The sequence below is a fragment of the Pelodiscus sinensis genome, unplaced genomic scaffold (genome assembly GCF_049634645.1).
Source record: "Pelodiscus sinensis isolate JC-2024 unplaced genomic scaffold, ASM4963464v1 ctg102, whole genome shotgun sequence".
In the NCBI taxonomy this organism is placed as follows: domain Eukaryota; kingdom Metazoa; phylum Chordata; order Testudines; family Trionychidae; genus Pelodiscus; species Pelodiscus sinensis.
In genome coordinates this window covers 85,625-108,311 of record NW_027466045.1, presented here as the reverse complement: position 1 = coordinate 108,311, position 22,687 = coordinate 85,625, and the positions used below count along the sequence as shown (strand labels likewise).

General features: G+C 65.6%; 1 protein-coding gene across 3 annotated transcripts; it reads left to right on the top strand.

Moving 5' to 3' along the window:
- The first annotated feature begins 6,149 nt into the window (after positions 1–6,149).
- TFE3 (transcription factor binding to IGHM enhancer 3) lies at positions 6,150–21,922 on the top strand. Of its 3 annotated transcripts, XM_075918591.1 has the most exons (11): positions 6,150–6,843; positions 10,834–10,905; positions 12,298–12,411; positions 13,728–13,968; positions 14,219–14,491; positions 17,577–17,678; positions 18,098–18,215; positions 18,320–18,376; positions 18,691–18,766; positions 18,860–19,007; positions 19,567–21,922. In XM_075918591.1, the coding sequence occupies exons 4-11, from the start codon at positions 13,786–13,788 to the stop codon at positions 19,948–19,950; spliced, it is 1,341 nt and encodes a 446-aa protein (XP_075774706.1). In that variant the 5' UTR covers positions 6,150–6,843; positions 10,834–10,905; positions 12,298–12,411; positions 13,728–13,785; the 3' UTR covers positions 19,951–21,922. The 3 variants fall into 3 exon arrangements, with proteins under 3 accessions (XP_075774706.1, XP_075774705.1, XP_075774707.1); XM_075918590.1 differs by lacking the exon at positions 10,834–10,905 and having other exon boundaries at positions 6,160–6,843; XM_075918592.1 differs by lacking the exon at positions 10,834–10,905 and having other exon boundaries at positions 6,600–6,835.
- The last annotated feature ends 765 nt before the right edge of the window (positions 21,923–22,687 follow it).

Genomic DNA, 22,687 nt, shown 5'->3' with positions numbered 1-22,687 from the left:
GGTGGGGGGGTGCCCAGGGGCTGGGGGGCAGAGCTGCGTGGTGGGGGGGCGCCCAGGGGCTGGGGGGGCAGAGCTGCGTGGTGGGGGGGTGCCCAGGGGCTGGGGGGGCAGAGCTGCGTGGTGGGGGGGTGCCCAGGGGCTGGGGGGGCAGAGCTGCGTGGTGGGGGGGGGTGCCCTGGGGCTGGGGGGCAGAGCTGCGTGGTGGGGGGGCGCCCAGGGGCTGGGGGGGCAGAGCTGCGTGGTGGGGGGGCGCCCAGGGGCCGTGGGACCGGAAGCCCTTGCGACACCCCCACCCCCACACGCCGCCGTGTCTGGCCCCCGAGGCGCATCCCAGCCCCGGGCAGGACCCGACAGGTCCCTCCCGGGAGACTCAGCAGCGATTTCCTGCCAACACCTTCCCCGCGTCCCAGCCCGGAGCTTCCGGCCCCGCTCCCCGCCCCGCGCCAGGAGGGAACCCAGGCGTCCGGGCCCCTCCCCCCCAGAGCCGGGGGGGACCCCAGGAGTCGGGGCTCCCGGCCCCCCAACTCAGGAATTAGCCCCACTGGTCCTTGAGGGGACGCTGTTCCGGGGGGAGCTGAGAGCAGCCCCCCGCCCAGCAAACGGGGGAGGGGTCGAGGCGGGGGCGGGGCCGGATCCGGAGTGACTCCGGAGTGACCCTGGGGGAGCTCAGACCAGCCCCTCCCCCCCCCGTCTAACTTTGTTCCGCGAGCGGAAAACACTCGAGTTCGCGGCTCGGAGCCCCGGGAGTTCCCGTGGGAGCCGATCCAGGCCTGGGGGGCTTTGCCCTCTGCCCCCCCGATAGGATTTGGGGGAGGGCTAATGCCCCGCCCCCGGCCGCTGCGCGCGCAGGCAGGACTCACCGGGGCGCAGGGAGCCCCCACGCGAGACCGACCCGCTGGAACCTGGGAGCGAAGTGCCGCGATCCGAGGACACGCCGGGGAGCGGGGGCGGGGGCCGCGCCTTTAACCCCTGGCGCGCCGGGGCCGGGCCGGGCTGACACGCAGCCAGGTACACAGCGCCCGGGACAGGCAGCCTGGGACAGACATCCAGGACAGGCAGCCAGGTACACAGCGCCCGGGACAGGCAGCCTGGGACAGACATCCAGGACAGGCAGCCAGGTACACAGCGCCCGGGACAGGCAGCCTGGGACAGACATCCAGGACAGGCAGCCAGGTACACAGCGCCCGGGACAGGCAGCCTGGGACAGACATCCAGGACAGGCAGCCAGGTACACAGCACCTGGGACAGGCAGCCTGGGACAGACATCCAGGACAGGCAGCCAGGTACACAGCGCCCGGGACAGGCAGCCTGGGACAGACATCCAGGACAGGCAGCCAGGTACACAGCGCCTGGGACAGGCAGCCTGGGACAGACATCCAGGACAGGCAGCCAGGTACACAGCACCTGGGACAGGCAGCCTGGGACAGACATCCAGGACAGGCAGCCAGGTACACAGCGCCCGGGACAGGCAGCCTGGGACAGACATCCAGGACAGGCAGCCAGGTACACAGCACCCGGGACAGGCAGCCAGGGACACAGCACCTGCCACAGGCAGCTTGGGACAGGCAGCCAGAGACAGGGACTGGGACAGGCAGCCAGGGATGCAGAGCCCGGGACAGGCAGCTTGGTGGAGATACCCAGGACAGGCAGCTTGGTACAGACATCCAGGACAGGCAGCCAGGGACACAGCACCTGCCACAGGCAGCCAGAGACAGTGACTGGGATAGACAGCAAGGACAGGCAGCCAGGGACACAGCACCTGGGACAGGCAGCTTGGGACAGGCAGCCAGAGACAGTGACTGGGCCAGGCAGCCAGGGATGCAGAGCCCGGGACAGGCAGCCTGGTACAGACATCCAGGACAGGCAGCCAGGGACACAGTGCCTGGGACAGGCAGCCAGGCACACACTACCCAGGACAGGCAGCCAGAGACATAGTGACCGGAACAGGAAACCAGGGATACGCCAGCTCGGGACAAGCTGCCGGGAAAGGCAGTCAGGGACACACTGACTGGGACAAGCAGCCAGGTGTACGTCCCTGGGACAGGCACCTGGTGACATACTGCCTGGAACAGGCAGCCAGGTACACACCACCCAGGACAGGCCGCCAGGTGTACGCCTCCAAGGACAGGCAGCCTAGTGCACACCACCTGGGGACACACTACCCTGGGACAGGCCACCGGGAACAAACAGCCTGAGCCACGGCACCTGGGACACACAGCCAGGTAGACACCATCCCATTGCGCACACAGAGTGATCTACACACACGGGTGCACACCCCACGACACACACTGGGACACACACCCAGGGCTCTGCACACCATCTGCAGCATACCCCCAGGGACGTGGGCACACAGATGCACATGGGCAGATAACCCACAGACCATGAGACGCACACTTCTCTCCCACTCTCACAGTTACACACACCCACACAACATGTACATATACAAGACGACAGATGTACGCACAAGGCAAACACACAGAGTAACACACACTGCAACAATACACACCCAAGCCAACACACACTAGCACGCACACAGACCAAAAACTGGGCAACACCCCCTCATCACAACGCACACCACCTACGCACTAGGAACCCCACACTAACGCACCGATCCACTGACAACACCACACTTGCTGCCTCCTACACCAAATACACATAACACATCAACACAGGTTAACACAACAATACCGCACAAAACACATACACAATGCCATCCCCACACAAGTAATGCAGACCATAACAAACACAAAAGACACACAGCAACACAGCCAAACACCCACCCAAAAACAGCCACACAAGGAAACACACTACCACATTGGCACAGTGCGCGCACACACTAACAACTACACAAAGTAACACACGCTAGCATTCCAACACACACACACCCACACACCCTGACACATTCACAGCTACTCTGAGAAGAGCCCAGGTATCTGGAGGGATCTGCCCTCTCTGCTCCTGGCACTACAAGGGTTAAAGCGGCCTCGAGGCCTCCACTGATACCCAAAGGGCTCCCCATGATGTATCTGGGGACCCCCATCCACTGGCCGGGGGCCCTGGTGGTGCTACCCCTTCTGCCGGCACCATACAGGGCCAGGGGGCCCATTCCAGGCATACCTGGAGGTGCATGGAGGGGGCAGGGGAGGCTGCCCACAGAACAGCCTGGAATGCCCCCCAGTGCAGCCCCATTGAACCCTCTGTTCCCTGGGGCTCCCCCCTCCAGTGCCCACAACTCGGTGCCCCCCAGCGCCTGGCTCTGCCCGCCTGCTGAGATCCCTCCATCATTTTCCTCCTCAGTCTCCCATCGGGCTGAACCAAGCAGCCCCAAAACACAGGGCCATCCCCATCCCGCACCCCGCCTGGAGACTTGCTGACAGGCTTGGATGCTGGAAAAGCTGGAAAGGAATTCACACCTGAGCTCACCAGGACTTCCTGCTAACGGACACTGAGCCCCAGAAAACGGAAGCCCCCCTGCTGCGTGTTTCCCGTTCGGTGGCGGCTCCCCCGCTGCCCCGCCCCAGAAGTGGCTGCATCCTGGCACTGGGTGAGCCCTTTCTGAGTGGTGTTATATGCAGCTGTTGCCCAGCTGCCGTGCCCCAGAAGTGGCTGCATCCCAGCATTGGGGGAGCCCTCTCCAAGCGGCGTTATATGCAGCGGTTCTCCAGCTGCTCCATCCCAGAAGTGGCTGCATCCTGGCCCTGGGCGTGCCCTCTCCAATTGGCGTTATATGCGGCTGCTCCCCAGTCACCCTGCCCCAGAAGCGGCTGCATCCTAGTGCTGGGCGAGCCCTCTCTGAGCAGCATTATATGCAGCTGTTCCCCAGCTGCCCCACCCCAGAGGTAGTTGCAACACACTCCCCCAGCTAATGGCACTGGTACTTTCCCTCCTCCAGCGACGGCACGAGGGCACTGGTGGCACCGGTTGAACGAGCCTTCTGCATTCCAGTGCCCTGGCACCACCAGACCGGGAATGATTCATCTGTCGGACGGCAGCCAGGACGCCTGGGTTCTCGCCACAGCCCCAGGAAGGGAGCGGGGTCAGGTGGGTCAGGGCAAGGGGGGGCTGGAGGCCTGGGTTCTGTTCCCAGCTGCCCGCAGAGAGGGGCATCTTTGTGCATTTTCCTGACTCTCATTAAAATGGGGATTAACACAATCAGCTGACTCCAAAGCCGCTTAGGGGGCCGAAGACAATCCCTGAGCCAGGCCGGGCCCCTCCTGTCCCCCTGCTCTGTGCCCATTGATGGGGTGGGAACGGCTGCGAGGGTTTAATGCCCCCTTCCCACAGAGACCCTGGCCCAGGGTGCTCCCGCAGCGGCCTCACCTCATGCCACAAAATAGGTCACTCTGCCAAGCAGCCAGGCCGGGCACGGCTCACCCCCCACCCCGGGAACCCAGGCAGCCGGACTCCAACCACTAGACCCCCTGTCCCTCCTGCGCCCTGGTTTGCCCCACTAGCCTCTCAGCATCAACTTCCCCAGACCCTGTTTCCAGTTCAAGTGACCCTCAGATCCAGACCTTTCCAGCTGCCCGGACACAGAAACAGCCCCCCCCCCCCCGCATCCCCGGGAAGGACTGGCCTGACTGTGCAATGCAGCCACCTCTGGGGCAGAGCAGCTGGGGAACAGCCACACGGGGGGGAGGGGGGGGAAGAACTTGTTACACTAAACTCTGCCCAGCCGCCCGCTCCTCCCAGCATGGCACACCCAGGGCCCAGGCCTGCCTGCCAGGGGGCAGAGCCCCTGCCCAGCCCCCACCCGGCCCCACAGCACCCAATACCCAGCCCCCACCCAGCTCCCAGCCCCACGCATCGTCTGCTCAGCCCCCACCCAGCTCCCAGACCCACAGTGCCCAGGCCTGCCTTCCAGGGGACAGCACCCTGTCCAGTCTCCCAGCCCAGTCTCTGCCCCACAGCGCCTGGACCTGCCTACCAGAGGACAGCACCCCTGCCCCATTCCCAGCCCCCCAGTGCCCAGGGGAGGATGCCCCTGCCCAGCCCTCAGCCCCACTCTCCACCCCATGGTGCCCCTCAATGTCCTGGGGAATGCCCCCCCCCGCCCAGCCCTCCATCCTGCTCCCTGACCCTGCCAGGGGAGGCTTTATCCCTCCCCACCCCCGAGCCAGCCAGCCCCCCGCTCTGGCTCAGCGGGGGGATCTGGTGCCCCATGGACGGGACAGGCCCCTGCCCCACCGAGCCAGCCCAGCCCCCTCCAGGCTATTTTCCGGGGGGGGGGTCTCTTACCTTTCCTCTCTCAGATGCGTTGTTCTGTTTCCTGGCTCGGGGGACGCACAACCGCCGCCGCGGGTGTGTGACCAGTCCGGGGGTGCAAGGGGGACCCCCCCGCCCCCGTTTAATCCAGCCAGCCAGTTCCCGGCTCTTTTTCGGCTGGAAAAGCCCTGGCTCCCAGTCCCCGCCGCCTGTTTCACACCCTCTCTGTCGCCAACAGGCGGAGGAGGGTGTGTGGTGGGGGGTTGCACAGCCGGACAGTCGCTGGCTGGTTACTGGGCCAATCGGCTCCCGGTGCAAGACAGGCAGAGGCACATTGTCACAGGCCGGGTGTAGCCCCCGCCCCCCACGCACAGGCGGGCCGGGTGTATCTCACACACACCCTGTGTGGTCACGCCAATCCGCCTGCTCCAGTGATTAACCCTTGGGGCGCCGGAGGGAATGTAGGGGGCGGGGCGCGGGGCGGCGCGGGGATGGGCTGTGAGGGGGGGCTTAAGGGGGTAGCACAAGCCACAACAAACTGAGCCACAGGGACCGACACCCCCGCACCCGGACAGCTGGAGCCCTGGCACACACGGAGATGCACAGTCGCACCGACACCGGTACACAGCGGCTACACACAGAGGCAGACAACCGCTTGCCCCGCAACACCTCACACGCACACTCAGACGCACCGCCGGACCCCTGCCATGGCAGCCGATACACACAGAGAGGTGAACGGTCACACCGCCTACCACGAAAGCGGTCCCACACAATGATACACAATTGAACACACACTGTTACAGCAGATACACACCACAGCCACATAAATAGGTACCCATAGTCCCCCCCCCTCCCCACGGGAACTGATACACCCACAGACACACCACTTCACGCACCCAACACCCGCTGACAACACACACACACACACACAAGTCTCACACAGAGCTACACAATCCCTCCACGACAACTGACTGGCAGAGCCGCACACTCCCAGAGCACAACAGCCGGCGCACACCCAGAGACACACAACCACACCCCGACCAACACAACTCACACACACACAACTCGCGCCCACCGGACACCGCACCCCACGAGCGACAGGGACACGCGCGCGCATGGAGAGGGGGTTCAGCCCCAGGAGGTCCTGGGGGGCTCCCGAAAATCCGGGTCCTGCTTCGGTCCGGCCGCGGGACGGGCCCGGGACAAGCGGGGCGAGGCGATGGGGGTCTGGAGCGAGGGGCACCGTCGGGGCGTGTGTCAGATGCCCCCCTGGCACCCCCCCGGGCTGGGGGTGTATCCCGACGTGACGTCATTTCCCTTGGCGATCCCCCCCCAGCCGGGGGATGAGGCAATAACTCTCCGGCCGGGTGTTTATCGGCTGCGATCGGGGTTGAGGGGGGTCCCGCACCGGAGCCAGCGGCCGCTCTCGGACCCCGCGCCCTAGGCCCAGCGCCCCCCCCCCGGGCCACTCCTGCTGGGACACCGGCCGCTTCCCCCGGGCCCCGAGCCCTGCGGGGGGAGGAGAATGTCGCACGGGGCGGGGCAGGGGGCCCGGGAACCCGACCCCCAGCGGGCCCCCCCGACTGTCTACGTCCTGCTGGAGGGACCCCGCGCGGCTGAGACCGTCCAGGTGCTGAGGTGAGGGGGGCAGAGACCCCCGGTATCCCCCTGTGCCGGGACCCCCCCGTCCCGCGCGGTAACCCCCCCCCGGTATCCCCCTGTGCCGGGCCCCCCCCCCGTCCCTCGCGGTAACCCCCCCCGGTATCCCCCTGTGCCGGGCCCCCCCCCGTCCCTCGCGGTAACCCCCCACCCCGGTATCCCCCTGTGCCGGGCCCCCCCCCCGTCCCGCGCGGTAACCCCCCACCCCGGTATCCCCCTGTGCCGGGCCCCCCCCCCGTCCCTCGCGGTAACCCCCCACCCCGGTATCCCCCTGTGCCGGGCCCCCCCCCCCGTCCCGCGCGGTAACCCCCCACCCCGGTATCCCCCTGTGCCGGGCCCACCCCCCCCCGTCCCGCGCGGTATCCCCCCCCCCCGGTATCCCCCTGTGCCGGGCCCACCCCCCTCCCGTCCCGCGCGGTATCCCCCCGTATCCTCCTGTGCCAGGCCTACCCCTCTCCCGTCCTGCGCAGTATCCCCCCCCCCCCTATCCTCCTGTGCCGGGCCTACCCCCCCTCCCATCCCGCGCGGAATCCCCCCCCCGTATCCTCCTGTGCCGGGCCTACCCCCCCTCCTGTCCCATGCGATGTCCCCCGTATGCCCCTGTCCCGTGCGGTATCCCCCGGTATCCCCCTGTGCCGGGCCCACCCCCCTCCCGTCCCGCGCGGTATCCCCCCCCCGTATCTCCCTGTCCCGCGCAGTATCCCCCCCCGTATCCGCCTGTCCCGTGCGGTATCCCCCCCCGTATCCGCCTGTCCCGTGCGGTATCCCCCCCGTATCCGCCTGTCCCGTGTGGTATCCCCCTGTCCTGCGCGGTATCCCCCCCCGTATCCGCCTGTCCCGCGCGGTATCCCCCCCTGTATCCCCCTGTCCCGCGCGGTATCCCCCCCTGTATCCCCCTGTCCCGCTCGGTATCCCCCCCCCGTATACCCCTGTCCCGTGCGGTATCCCCCCCCGTATCCCCCTGTCCCGTGCGGTATCCCCCCCCCGTATCCCCCTGTCCCATGCGGTATCCCCCCCCGTATCCCCCTGTCCCGTGCGGTATCCCCCCCTGTATCCCCCTGTCCCGCTCGGTATCCCCCCCCCGTATCCCTCTGTCCCGTGCGGTATCCCCCCCTGTATCCTTCTGTCCCGCGCACTATTCCTCCCTACCATCTACTTGTCCCCCGCGCTAGGGTCCCGTCCCCCGGAGCCCCCGCTGCCCCAGTACCCCCTGGGCAACCCCCTGTCCCCCGGCACCTCCTCCTCCGGCACCCTTTGCTCGCTGGAATGCCCCTCCCCCCGAGGACCTCCCCTTTCCTCCCTGGTGCCCCCCCTCCCTTCCCCGGGGTCCTGTCCCGTCTCGGCCTCCCGCCCCCAGGGACCCCTTTGGCTGGGGGAGGGTTGGACAAGCGACCCCTGGGCCCGACCCTGTGGGTTGGGGGTGAGGGCAGCTGGGGGGCGAGGTTGTGACTGGGTCACAAGGGGGAGGGGCAGGGGCTGGCCTGGGGGACCCGAGCCTCTGGCTGCAAATGAAGCTGAGTGTGAGTTCGCTCCTGGCTCTGGGAGGAGTGGGGGCTAGTGGTTAGAGCGGGGGGGGCAGCCTGGTTTCCTGGGGTCTCTTCCCAGCTCTGGGAGGGGAGTGGGGACTAGTGGTTAGAGCGGGGGGGGCAGCCTGGTTTCCTGGGGTCTCTTCCCAGCTCTGGGAGGGGAGTGGGGACTAGTGGTTAGAGCGGGGGGGGGGCAGCCTGGTTTCCTGGGGTCTCTTCCCAGCTCTGGGAGGGGAGTGGGGGCTAGTGGTTAGAGCGGCGGTTGGGGGGGGGAGCCTGGGACTCCTGGGTTCTCATGGGGCTGCAGTAGCAGATCCCCCCCCCCCCCAGGATAATTTCTGGCCTCTCCGGACCCCGGGCTCCAGGGTCCATGTTGTTTGCTCCCGGGTCTAGTTAATGATCCCTGGAGCGGGGGAGGGGGCCACTGAAGGTCACACAGCGAGTTGGGGGCAGGGGTGGAGCCCAGGATCCCAGCAGCCCCCCTGCTCTAACCACTGGACCCCGCTCCCCCAGAGCCAGGGAGAGACCCCAGGTGCCCAGCTGGGGCAGGAGGGGGGCACATCCCCAGGAGAACCGGGAGAGGGGACACTGGGGCAGGGCCGGGGGGAGGCCCCAGCCTGGTGCTGAACTAACCTGACCCCCCCCCCCCAGGCTCTGTCACTTCCCCTCAAGTCTGTGGAGTCTGTGTCCTATCCGGCCCTTCCTTTTCCTTCCCTTCCCTTCCCTGCTGGGAGTCACAGCCCCTGCCCCCCCCAGCCCTGCCTCCTCGCTCCCATCTCCCTGCCCTGCCCCCCCAGCCCTGCCCCCTCACTCCTGACCCACAGCCCCTGCCCCCCCAGAGCTGTCGGTGCCCCTCACTCCCACCCCATGCCCCCCAGCCCTGCCTCCTCGCTCCCATCCCCCAGCCCTGCCCCCCAGCCCTGCCCCCTCACTCCTGACCCACAGCCCCTGCCCCCCCAGTGCTGTCGGTGCCCCTCACTCCCACCCCATGCCCCCCAGCCCTGCCTCCTCGCTCCCATCTCCCTGCCCTGCCCCCCCAGCCCTGCCCCCTCACTCCTGACCCACAGCCCCTGCCCCCCCAGTGCTGTCGGTGCCCCTCACTCCCACCCCATGCCCCCCAGCCCTGCCTCCTCGCTCCCATCCCCCAGCCCTGCCCCCCCAGCCCTGCCCCCTTGCTCCCATCCCCCAGCCCTGCCCCCTCGTGCCTGCTCCCTAGCCCCTTGTACCATGTCATGCTGAAAGCAGAAGCAGGTATCTGTCCTGATGGGGGGGGGGAGCCATAACTCTCACTATTGCAATTTCCAAGTGGGGGCAGGGGCCAGGTGTGTTTTAGCCCCCCAGGCCTGGGAAACGCCTACCTCCCGCTGCGGTTTTTGGCCCCTGTCCCCAGCTGGGATGTTTGGGGCTTGCGAGGGGGGTGGGGAGGGACAACGTGTCTGCAGAGCCAGGGTCCTGGGGCAAAGCCCTCCCCCACCCCACTAGAAATTGTTCCAGCATCGTGGGATAGAATCCAGGCGTCCGGCTCCCAGCCTCCTGCTCTAACCACTAGGCCCCACTCCCCCCCCCTCCCCAGAGCCAGAGAAAACCCAGGCATCCAGCTCCCAGCCTCCTGCTCTAACCACTAGAACCCACTCCCCCCCAGGGCCAGAGAGAGCCCAGGTGTCCGGCTCCCAGCCCCCTGCTCTAACCACTAGGCACCACTCTGGAGCCAGCAAGAGAACCTAGATGGAAGCCAGATGTCCTGGCTCTCATCTGCTTGGTTTTGGGGCAGGGTGGTCTTGCGATGACTCTCACGCCCCGCTCTGGAATGAGAGGGGAGCCGCCCCTTTAAGAAGGTTGCCTGTGTGTGAGTGTGGGGGGGTGGCCTCGTTTCCCAGTGCTGCCCCCTGACCGCCCCCGTCCCATTTCATGCCCTCAAGAGGCCTGGGATGCGGGGAAAGTTGTAGCCGGATCCCATCCACCCCAGAGCCCCCTGGATCTGTCCCCTTGGGCCGCAGGCCAGAGGCCACAATTCCTCCCCGTTGGGTGGGGGCTGGACCCTTGGGGTGGGAAGATCAGGGCTGGGAACCCCCCCCCCAGTCCATTTCTCTCCTGGCTGTTTCCGCCAGGCGATCCGGCGCCGGGGCGTAGCCGAGCGGGGCGGGCGTTCACACTGGGCTAGCTGGCTTGCCCAAAGCGGACTGGGCGATTTCACCATGTGGAGAGGGACCGCGATGCCCCCCCCCCGTGTTGGTGCCCGATTCCCGGGGCCACTCTGACCTTGGGGGGGGGGGAGACTCAGGATTCTCCCCAGCCCAAACCCCGCCCAGAGACCCTGGGGGAGCGTGGGGCTCCTAGCCCTGGCTAAGCTATTTGGGGGCTTGGCTGCATTTTTCACCTCTGGCTAAGAGAGTCCCCCAGGGGCCAGCTAGATGCTTTTGCCTGAGAAGAATTTGTCCCGCAGGGGGTGGCCACGGGGGACCCCGTAACAGACCCCTCCGAGCGCCACGCAGGGCAGACCCCACAGGCCACCAGGGTGAGAACCCAGGAGGAAAGAAACCAGGGTTTTGTGGGTGTCCTGGGGACTAAGCGTGGGGAATTGGGGTGGGCCACAGCGGGGGGTACTGGCCAAGGCTGGTTGTGGGTTGTCGGGATTTGTGTGTCACTGTGGGTTGTGTTGTCGGGCTAGTTGGAGACCTGGGAAGGCTTGAATCTCTGAGGCCAAGGGAGCTAGGGTGGGAGGGGGGTTGTGTATTGAGCGGTGGTGGTGATCTGTCTGGGGCTGTGCAGCTGTGTGTTGTGGAGTGCTGTGCCTGTGGTTGTGAGGTTCTGTGTTGGGGTGAGTGGGTTGTGTATTGCGGCTGTGTGTTGTATGTTGGCGGTGTGTTGTGGGGTGCTGTATGTGTGTGGTGCAGGGCTGTGTCTGGGATGGTGTGTCTGGGTGGTGCGTTGCAGCTGTGTCGTGAGGTGGCGGGTGGGTGGTGGAGGTTGTGTGTTGTACGTTGGCGGTGTGTTGTGGGGGGTTGTGCATGAGGTGTGCGGGGGGGCTTGGGGTGCTGTATGTGTGTGTGGTGCAGGGCTGTGTCTGGGATGGTGTGTCTGGGTGGTGCGTTGCAGCTGTGTCGTGAGGTGGAGGGTGGGTGGTGGAGGTTGTGTGTTGTACGTTGGCGGTGTGTTGTGGGGGGTTGTGCATGAGGTGTGCGGGGGGGCTTGGGGTGCTGTATGTGTGTGTGGTGCAGGGCTGTATCTGGGATGGTGTGTCTGGGTGGTGCGTTGCAGCTGTGTCGTGAGGTGGAGGGTGGGTGGTGGAGGTTGTGTGTTGTACGTTGGCGGTGTGTTGTGGGGGGTTGTGCATGAGGTGTGTGGGGGGGTTTGGGGTGCTGTATGTGTGTGTGGTGCAGGGGTGTATCTGGAGTGGTGTGTCTGGGTGGTGCGTTGCAGCTGTGTCGTGAGGTGGCGGGTGGGTGGTGGAGGTTGTGTGTTGTGGCTGTGTACTGTGATGGTGCGTGTGTCATGGGGGTTGCATGTGAGGATGTGTGTTGTGCAGGGCTGTGGTTGTGCTGGGGATTGTGCACTGGGATGTTGTGTGTGTGCTCTACGGGTTGTATAATGAGGTTATGAAGTTTGTGTTGTGCGGGGTGAGTCGGGGTGGGGTGTAGTACAGGAGCTGTGTCTTGGGGAGTGGAAGTGGTGGTGTCAGGTGCAATGGGAGGCTGTGGTATGGGACAGGGGTGTGTCTTGGGGAAGTTGTGGGGTGTGTCGGGGTGGGAAGCCATCTAGAGGTGGGGACCAGCCCGGAAGCACTTTGTGACCATGGAGCCCATGGCCAACTCTTTGCCTCCCGGGGAGGCACGGGGAAGGGGGACACGTGAGAAATTTGCACGAGGGTCACGCACAAGGACTCACGCTCACTCTGTCCCACCCCCAGCCTCGAGTCCTTGCTCCCTGAGTCGGGCATTGTCGCAGACATTGACTTGGAGAACGTCTTCTCCTTGGCCGGCGACAGCTTCTACGAACTCAAGAGTCAGCCCCTCTCCGGCAGGTAAGGCGGCCATCTTTGGGCAGCCATCTTGGAGCTCTCCTGTCACCCTTGCGCTGCTCTAGGGTCTCCCTCCCCCTACCAATGTTCCCCAACGAGGACCCCAATGATTGCAGGGGGACCCCATGGCCTGGCCTAGCCCCCCCAAGTTCTGTCCGCCAAGGGGCGGAGAAGAAGGTGGGGGAACGAAGGCGCCCCCGCCCCCAAATTGGCCCCAGCCCCTCCCATTGACTGAATCAAAGATGGCTGCCTTTAGGCTTCCATGTTTGCCTCTTGTAGCCGCAAGGACCCCAAGGGCAAGCCCTGGGCGTGAGTCGGCCTCAGGGCTTGGAGCAGCCCTCTTGCTCTCCGACCCATGTGGTTTGTCAGAGGCATTAAGGAGCAAAGACCCCCCCCATTTATAGCAGCCTGCTCCCCCCAAACTTGGCCCCAACTCCCCCCTTGACTAAATCCAAGATGGCCGCCTTTAGCCGTCCGCAATATTTGCCAGTGGACAACGGAGGAGGGAGTTGGCCTCTATCCCTTCCCCAATGTGAGGGACCTCACTCCCCCCCCCCGCCCGTGATTGCTATGTGGGGCAGAGTCAAGCTAATCACCCCTCCCCCCCATTCATTGGTTTCAACATGGCGGACGTAGGTGTCTGAGTAGTGGCCAGGGCTGCCAGCTGCCTGGATTTCGCCTGGACAGTCCGTTAGTTCTGGCCCCCTGCCCGGTAAAAAACCAGAAAATCCCCCCGCCGCGTGGGGAGCGAGGGGCGCGGGGATTCGTAAAGGCGCAGCGACCTTGCTCTTGGTCTCACCTTTTTTTTTTTTTTTTTTTTTTGCCCAACAACCGAGTATTTTTCCTGCCACGTTCGGGATTTTTAGTGAAAGCATCTGACAAGCCTAGTATTGGCCTGGCCAGCCCCCTGCTTTGAAGGCACCTTCCCGAATTGAGCCCCCCCCGTATTACATGGGGAGGGGGGACCTGGCCCCTCGAGTTTCTCCCCTTTGCAGCCAAGGGCAGGCCAGTCATTTTGGTTGGGACTCCAAGGGAGAGCTGGCGGGGGCAGGAGAAAGTTGGGGTGGGGCAAGCAGGGGCTGCGGGTCGGGAATAAGGGGCACCATGTTGGGGGGGGATCGGCGTCCCCCCAACCTGTTTGTCCTGCTCTGAAATATGCTGAGTCAAGGGGGGAGAGGCAGAAAGCAGCAATGGGGGAGGGGTAGCAGGGTGAGAGGGGGAAGGATGCTGGGAAGGGGGGAGGGTTTGGGGGAGAGGGGAGGATTCGGCACAGGCCCCCCCCCCCCGTCTCTAACTCTGTCTCGGCTCTGCCCCCACAGCCCTCCGGCCGCCCCCCCGCAGCCCCCAGCCCCCTCGGGGGACCCTCCCGGCTCCAGCATGTCGTCGCGGGTGCTGCTGCGGCAGCAGCTGATGCGGGCGCAGACCCAGGAGCAGGAGCGGCGGGAGCAGCAGCAGGCGGCCCAGTTCCTGCCCCCCAACTCCGCACCCCCCACCCCAGCCATCTCCGTCAGCAGCCCCCTGCCGCGCCCCGCCACCCAGGTCCCGGTCGAGGTGCTCAAGGTGAGAGCTGGGGGGCTCTGGCTTGCGCTGGGGGGCAGGGAATGGGGCGGGGGGTCCTCTCTAGGGGGTGCTGGATCCCACCCGGCCCTGGCTGGTGCAGGGGGGCGGGGAATGGGGTGGGGGGAACCCTCTAGGGCGGGGCTGGCTCTGGGGGGATGGGGAATGGTGCAGGGGGTCCCCTCTAGGGGGCGCTGGCTGTGATGGGGATGGGGCAGGTTCCCCCCTCACAGTCCCTGTTCTGCCCCCCCAGGTCCAGACGCACCTGGAGAACCCGACCCGGTACCACCTGCAGGAGGCGCAGCGGCAGCAGGTGAAGCAATACCTCTCCACCACCATGGGCACCAAGATGGCGGCCCAGGCCCTGGCGGGCTCCAGCCCCGCGGCCCCCATCCGCTCCCCCCAGGCCGCCTCGGCCCCCGAGGCCCACAGCCTGCCCGCCCGGCAGCCGGCTTCCTCGGGCCCCGGCACCGCCCCCAACAGCCCCATGGCCATGCTGCACATCGGCTCCAACTCGGAGAAAGAGGTGAGTGGGGGTTCCCCGACGCGCCCGTCCCTGCCCCGAATGCCTGCCCCACATCCAGCCCCTCTGCTCCCTGTTTCCTTCTGTGCCCCGGCCCCACATCCAGCCCCTCTGCTCCCTGTGTCCCCCTGTGCCCCGGCCCCACATCCAGCCCCTCTGCTCCCTGTGTCCCCCTGTGCCCCGGCCCCACATCCAGCCCCTCTGCTCCCTGTGTCCCCCCTGTGCCCTGGCCCCACATCCAGCCCCTCTGCTCCCTGTGTACTTCTGTGCCCCGGCCCCACATCCAGCCCCTCTGCTCCCTGTGTCCCCCCTGTGCCCCGGCCCCACATCCAGCCCCTCTGCTCCCTGTGTCCCCCCTGTGCCCTGGCCCCACATCCAGCCCCTCTGCTCCCTGTGTCCCCCTGTGCCCCGGCCCCACATCCAGCCCCTCTGCTCCCTGTGTCCCCCTGTGCCCCGGCCCCACATCCAACCCCTCTGCTCCCTGTGTCCCCCCTGTGCCCTGGCCCCACATCCAGCCCCTCTGCTCCCTGTGTCCCCCTGTGCCCCGGCCCCACATCCAGCCCCTCTGCTCCCTGTGTCCCCCCTGTGCCCCGGCCCCACATCCAACCCCTCTGCTCCCTGTGTCCCCCCTGTGCCCCGGCCCCACATCCAACCCCTCTGCTCCCTGTGTCCCCCCTGTGCCCCGGCCCCACATTCAGCCCCTCTGCTCCCTGTGTCCCCCTGTGCCCCGGCCCCACATCCAGCCCCTCTGCTCCCTGTGTCCCCCTGTGCTCCGGCCCCACATCCAGCCCCTCTGCTCCCTGTGTCCCCCCTGTGCCCCGGCCCCACATCCAGCCCCTCTGCTCCCTGTGTCCCCCCTGTGCCCCGGCCCCACATCCAGCCCCTCTGCTCCCTGTGTCCCCCTGTGCCCCGGCCCCACATCCAGCCCCTCTGCTCCCTGTGTCCCCCCTGTGCCCCGGCCCCACATCCAGCCCCTCTGCTCCCTGTGTCCCCCTGTGCTCCGGCCCCACATCCAGCCCCTCTGCTCCCTGTGTCCCCCTGTGCCCCGGCCCCACATCCAGCCCCTCTGCTCCCTGTGTCCCCCTGTGCCCCGGCCCCACATCCAGCCCCTCTGCTCCCTGTGTCCCCCCTGTGCCCCGGCCCCACATCCAGCCCCTCTGCTCCCTGTGTCCCCCTGTGCCCCGGCCCCACATCCAGCCCCTCTGCTCCCTGTGTCCCCCCTGTGCCCCGGCCCCACATCCAGCCCCTCTGCTCCCTGTGTCCCCCTGTGCCCCGGCCCCACATCCAGCCCCTCTGCTCCCTGTGACCCCCTGTGCCCCGGCCCCACATCCAGCCCCTCTGCTCCCTGTGTCCCCCTGTGCCCCAGCCCCACATCCAGCCCCTCTGCTCCCTGTGTCCCCCTGTGCCCCGGCCCCACATCCAGCCCCTCTGCTCCCTGTGTCCTTCTGTGCCCCGGCCCCACATCCAACCCCTCTGCTCCCTGTGTCCCCCTGTGCCCCGGCCCTACATCCAGCCCCTCTGCTCCCTGTGTCCCCCTGTGCCCCGGCCCCACATCCAGCCCCTCTGCTCCCTGTGTCCCCCTGTGCCCCGGCCCCACATCCAGCCCCTCTGCTCCCTGTGTCCCCCTGTGCTCCGGCCCCACATCCAGCCCCTCTGCTCCCTGTGTCCCCCTGTGCCCCGGCCCCACATCCAGCCCCTCTGCTCCCTGTGTCCCCCTGTGCTCCGGCCCCACATCCAGCCCCTCTGCTCCCTGTGTCCCCCTGTGCCCCGGCCCCACATCCAGCCCCTCTGCTCCCTGTGTCCCCCTGTGCCCCGGCCCCACATCCAGCCCCTCTGCTCCCTGTGTCCCCCTGTGCCCCGGCCCCACATCCAGCCCCTCTGCTCCCTGTGTCCCCCTGTGCCCCGGCCCCACATCCAGCCCCTCTGCTCCCTGTGTCCTCCTGTGCCCCGGCCCCACATCCAGCCCCTCTGCTCCCTGTGTCCCCCTGTGCCCTGGCCCCACATCCAGCCCCTCTGCTCCCTGTGTCCCCCCTGTGCCCCGGCCCCACATCCAGCCCCTCTGCTCCCTGTGTCCCCCTGTGCTCCGGCCCCACATCCAGCCCCTCTGCTCCCTGTGTCCCCCTGTGCCCCGGCCCCACATCCAGCCCTTCTGCTCCCTGTGTCCCCCCTGTGCCCCGGCCCCACATCCAGCCCCTCTGCTCCCTGTGTCCCCCTGTGCCCCGGCCCCACATCCAGCCCCTCTGCTCCCTGTGTCCCCCCTGTGCCCCGGCCCCACATCCAGCCCCTCTGCTCCCTGTGTCCCCCTGTGCCCTGGCCCCACATCCAGCCCCTCTGCTCCCTGTGTCCCCCTGTGCCCCGGCCCCACATCCAGCCCTTCTGCTCCCTGTGTCCCCCCTGTGCCCCGGCCCCACATCCAGCCCCTCTGCTCCCTGTGTCCCCCCTGTGCCCCGGCCCCACATCCAGCCCCTCTGCTCCCTGTGTCCCCCTGTGCCCCGGCCCCACATCCAGCCCCTCTGCTCCCTGTGTCCCCCCTGTGCCCCGGCCCCACATCCAGCCCCTCTGCTCCCTGTGTCCCCCTGTGCCCTGGCCCCACATCCAGCCCCTCTGCTCCCTGTGTCCCCCTGTGCCCCGGCCCCACATCCAGCCCTTCTGCTCCCTGTGTCCCCCCTGTGCCCCGGCCCCACATCCAGCCCCTCTGCTCCCTGTGTCCCCCCTGTGCCCCGGCCCCACATCCAGCCCCTCTGCTCCCTGTGTCCCCCCTGTGCCCCGGCCCCACATCCAGCCCCTCTGCTCCCTGTGTCCCCCTGTGCCCCGGCCCCACATCCAGCCCCTCTGCTCCCTGTGTCCCCCCTGTGCCCCGGCCCCACATCCAGCCCCTCTGCTCCCTGTGTCCCCCACACACATTCCTGCCCCCTTCCCTTCCTTTGTGCTTCCTACCTCTTTTCCCTTCCCCCATGCCTCCCGCCTAGCCCCCAGCTCCTGTCCCGGCAGCCCTGCTAGCCCCCTCCCTGCACACCACACCCGCATGGCACCCACTTCCCCCCCGCCCTGGGAAACACATGCACTGAGCCCAGCCCTGCTCCCGCAGATCGATGATGTCATCGATGAGATCATCAGCCTGGAGTCCAGCTACAATGACGAGATGCTGAACTACATGTCCGTGGACGGGGGGCTGCAGCTGCCCAGCACGGTAACGGGGGGGTGGAGGGGGCTTGCGGGTCACAGCTGGGGTGGGAGGAGGGGGAATGCTGCCCCTTTAAAACGGACAGGGAGGTGGCAGCTGGCTTGGACTCTGCCCCTTTAAGGGCTACCAGGCAGGTTGGTACACCGCCCCTTTAAGGCTGGCTGAGCCTCTGCTCCTTAAAGGCCATGTGGGTGAGTTTGGACTCTGCCCCTTTAAGGCTGATGTGGGTGTGTGGCCAACTAAGGCTCCACCCCTTTAAAGGCACCTGGATGGGTTCGCCTCCCTGCCAAGAGAGGCTATTGCCCCTTTAAGACGTTGCCCTTTTAAGGGATCCTGGGAGGCAGCAGCCATGTGGGACAGCGCCCCCTGAGGCCAGGAGGTGTCACTGTGCCACGATGAATTGTAACCCCTTGTCTCCCACGCAGCTGCCGGTGGCGGGGAACCTGCTGGAGATTTATAGCAGCCAGGCGCTCCCGGACTCAACCGTCCCCGTCAGCAACTCCTGTCCCGCCGACCTGCCCAACATCAAGACAGAGTTGTCAGGTACCAGTCTGGCCACGGGGGCGGGGGGCGGGGGCATTGTGACTTTCCACACACCCATCCGTCCGTCTGTCCTGCTGACACGCTCCCTTCTTCCCTGGCTGCAGAGAATGAAGCCAAGGCGCTGATGAAGGAGAGGCAGAAGAAAGACAATCACAATCTGAGTGAGTGTGTGTCGTCCCGTCCCCCCCGGCTGGGTAGATCCTTCTCAAGAGGATGCAGTTGGAGGGGTGGATAGTTGGGAGGGGGTGTCAGAGGCCCCCACCTCGTATCATAGACATGAGGGGAGTTGGGCCACACTTGAATGAGAAATTAGGCTGTTACCCGGCGGAACTCCCTGCCACATGATGCTGGTGACGAGGTTTAAGATGTGCTGGATGCTGATCGCAGAGGGGGGGGTGGCAGGAATTGGGGTGGGATATCTCAAGGGGAACCCTGAGCTGGCCGGGCCTCTGAGCTGCCATTTCTCCCTCTGCAGTTGAAAGACGGAGACGATTCAACATCAACGACCGAATCAAAGAGCTGGGGACTCTCATTCCCAAATCCAACGACCCGTAAGTGGGGGAGGGCACAGTCCCCCGGCTCTAAGCACTACCCCCACCCCCAAAGCCCAGAGCCCTGACTCCCAGCCGCCTCTGTGCCCCCAGGGAGATGCGCTGGAACAAAGGGACGATCCTGAAGGCTTCAGTGGATTACATCCGCAAGCTGCAGAAGGAGCAGCAGCGCTCCAAGGAGATGGAGCTGAGACAGCGCAAGCTGGAGCAAGCCAACCGCAGCCTGCAGCTCCGAGTGCAGGTCTGCCGTGGGGCACCATGGGGCAGGGAGAGGGAGGCTGAGCAGGGGGCACAATCCCCTAGCAGGCAGAGCCAGGTGCTTGGGGGTCTCCACGGGGCTGGGCAGGGGGGCACTCTCCCCTGACAGCAGAGCTGGGTGCTTGGGGGGCACATTGGGGCTGAGATTGGGGCACCATGGGGCAGGGAGAGGGAGGCTGAGCAGGGGGCACAATCCCCTAGCAGGCAGAGCCAGGTGCTTGGGGGTCTCCACGGGGCTGGGCAGGGGAGCACTCTCCTCTGACAGCAGAGCTGGGTGCTTGGGGGGCACCATGGGGCTGGGAGTGGGGCAGGTGGCTCTCTCCCCTGGCCACAGAGCTGGACATTTGGGGGGTGCCGTGGGATTGGGCAGGGGACACTCTTCTGGGCAGCACAGCTGGGCACTTGGGGGGCACCGTGGGGCTGCGCAGGGGGACCTCTCTCCTGGCAGCAGACCTGGGTGCTTGTGGGGCTGGAGAGCAGGGGGATTAGTGGGGGGCTCAGCAGGGGGCACTCTTCCCACGATCCCTTCTCTCCCCCTACAGGAACTGGAGATGCAAGCCCAGCTACACGGCCTGCCGCTCACCTCGCCGGCAGCGCTGCTGCCCCTGGGGGGTGCCGGGGAGGGCGCCAAGCCAGAGGGCCCTGGCCCCCCTCCCTTCCTGGCGGGCCCCTCCTGCGCCCCGGATCCCACTGCCTCCACTGCCTGCCTCCTGGACCTTGCCTTCCCCTCAGAGGAGCTGGGCGAGGCCGGGCTGGGCTTCCCCCTGGGGCTGGGGGCTGACAGGGGCCTGGAGGACATTCTCATGGAGGACGGGGGGCCCCTGTCGCCCCTGGGGGCCTCGGACCCCCTGCTCTCATCCCTCTCTCCTGGCGCCTCCAAGGGCTCCAGCCGCCGCAGCAGCTTCAGCATGGAGGAGGATTCCTGATCCTGGCCCCGCCCCTCTGGGGTGGGAGGAGTCAGGGGAGCCATGCCCATCAGGCTCCACCCCTGGCAATCTCCAGGCTCCACCCCCTCTTTTATAGGCACAGCAAGCTCCTCCCTTTCTCTCCAGCTCCATCCCAGGAGTGGCGCCCTTCGGCCACCCGTTGTGCAGGCTCCACCCCATCTGGCTGTAGGCAGCCCCAGAGTTCCAAAAGCTCCACCCCCTCTTGAAGCTCCTCCTCAGTGTGTAAGCTCCTCCCCTTTCCCCTGGAGGGGCGGCTTCAGTTTCAGACTGTGCCCCTTTTACCCTCTGTCTCTGTCCTGTTGAATAAGCCCCGCCCCTTTCTCTACTGCTCCACCCCCTTCCTCCAGTTAAGCTCCTCCCCTTGTTTGTTGCCACTCTTCTAGTCCCTCCTCCAACTGAGGATGGGGAGGAGCTCTCTCCAGACCACACCCCTTATTTGTAGTTGCCCCCTTCAGCCATGACCTTTCTCTACTTCCTCCCCCTCTCCCCATAACTACCCATCACGTCCCCCTGCAGAACTTAATTGTGGAGCATCTGGGGAGACCCCCCCCACTGCCTATTTTGAGATTGGGGGAACCTTGCAGCCTCTCCCTCACATGCTGTGTAGGGTGGGTGCTTGTGATTTGGGGGGGCCAGATGTGCCCCCCTAGAGAGGGGATATTGGGGGAGCCCCCCAAAGGAGCTTTTCCCCACAGCTGTGAATGTAGGGGTTCATCCGGGCACACACTGTGAGCAGAGCCATGCACCCCCCAAATCATAGAAGGACAAAAGTGGGGTGCAGCCATTGGGAGAGGGGAGCCAATCTGCCCCCACACAAGTCCTTCAGATCCATGGATGTCAGCCTTATCCCAAGGGAGGTGGGCATCTGGATTTGGGGATGGGGTGCCCCCATTTTCAGCTTCCTCCAACCCATTTCTCCCCCTTTTCTGAGGGTGTCCCTCCAAACATACAAGGAGAGCTGTGTATGAGATGTCCTCTGGATAAAACGTGTACCCCAAAACTGGTACTTCAGAAAATGGGGTACCGTGGCAGTCATAAATTCACCCCCAAATCTGCTCTATGGAGGAGTAAAAAACTTTGTCCCTTCAAAAATGGGGTGTAGGGGAAAAGGAAACAGCTGTAGGCCAAACCTTGCATCCCTTGGGGAGCAACTAAAAGAAGGGGGTCCCTCACTTTTTGGGTGGGGTTCAGAATAGCGCCCATTTGGCTCCCTGAAATAGCCTGCTATGTGGGAGTGAGGTGGGGGTATGACTCATTGGCTGTGATCTTCCATGGGTCCTCCCCAAAAGCACGACACCCCAAAAATGCATGAATGGGGGGTTCACTGCTGAGTCCTGTCTTTTCCATTTGGGGAAAACAGTGTTTCGGGGGAGTCTGTATTTTGAGAGGGAATCTGGCAGATGGGAGGAGGGAGATTTTTTTAAATGCTTTTATTTTATACAAATCCTATTTTGTTTTTTTAAAGAAAAAAATTACAACCCTTTCCTGGCCCGTACAAAACTGGAGTCCAGGGGGTTCCCATTTGCTCGTCCACACTCCTTGCCCAAACCCACTTTAGGGGGCGTTGGCTCCCATCCGCCTCCAGGAAAAGTGCCAGCTGGCTGGGGGGCGGGGCAGGATGGGGCACGGGCATTGCTGAAAACAGCACTGGGAGATTAGGGGGGCTTCTGCATAGCTCAGCATGGGCAGCTGAGTGGTGCAAAGAGAATGAGAGGGCAGGTTGTGGGGAGGAGATGGAGGACAGGGGGAGCCGTGACTATGGGGGTGCATGGAAGGGGACCAGCAGCCTTCTGGGGGTGGGCGGTGGCAGTTGTATTATGTTTGGGGGAGGCTGGCTCTGACCCCAACTCCACCCCGTACCCCCCTTCCCGGTTTTGTACCAAGACCTGGACATAAATATTCGCTCTGAGATGCTTATAAATAAACCTGCGACGCTGATGATTTTCTAACACTGCCCCGTGTCCAGAGGCTGATTGGGGGGGGGTTGCTTTGCTCTCTCGGGCTTTGGGGGCGCTGGGGTCATGCTTGCGGGTGCTGGCTGCTGTCCTGCAGGTCCCTGGTTCTTCATCCTGGAAGTACTCTGGGAATCAAGGCCACTGGCCTCCAAGATGGAGCCCCTGGGACTCCTGCCCCCCACCTGAGCCAGAGGCCAGCGTGAGAGACGCCTCCACCCCAGCCAGCAGGGGTGCCTCGGGGCTGGCCTGGCGGGGGGGTGGCGCCCAGGGGGCTGTGGTCAAGAGGAGAGGAATGGGGCAGGCTGAGGCTGTGAAGCCATGGAAAGGAACATAGGCAAGGGAGGGTTAACAGGGTATGGGGGGGGGGGTCATTGAGTCGGGGGCCATGCTCTGGGACAGCCCCTCTGAAGCCAGGCAGGGCTCCTGGGGAAGCCAGAGACCCTGCACCCGCACCCGGCAGAGAGAACAGAAGGGCTAGCAGGCGACAGGGACACAGCGTAGTACAGGGACCAGGAACGTTCAATAAAATCCACCTGGACGGGTGGGGGCCCCAGAGCCAGGGCTGTGGGTCTCCTCCTGTGCCCCCAGGCAGCCGAAAGCAAACTCCCCTCCAGCTGCCTGCCCCCAGCCCGGCCTGTTGTGTCTCCTGGCCTTTGTCTTGATCCGGGCAAAAGGGGTCACCCGGTGGCCTCCCTCTGGGCTCAGGTTAGGGCTCGGCCAGTGTGTGTGAGCAGACAGCAGTAGCTCCCCCTAGAAGTCAC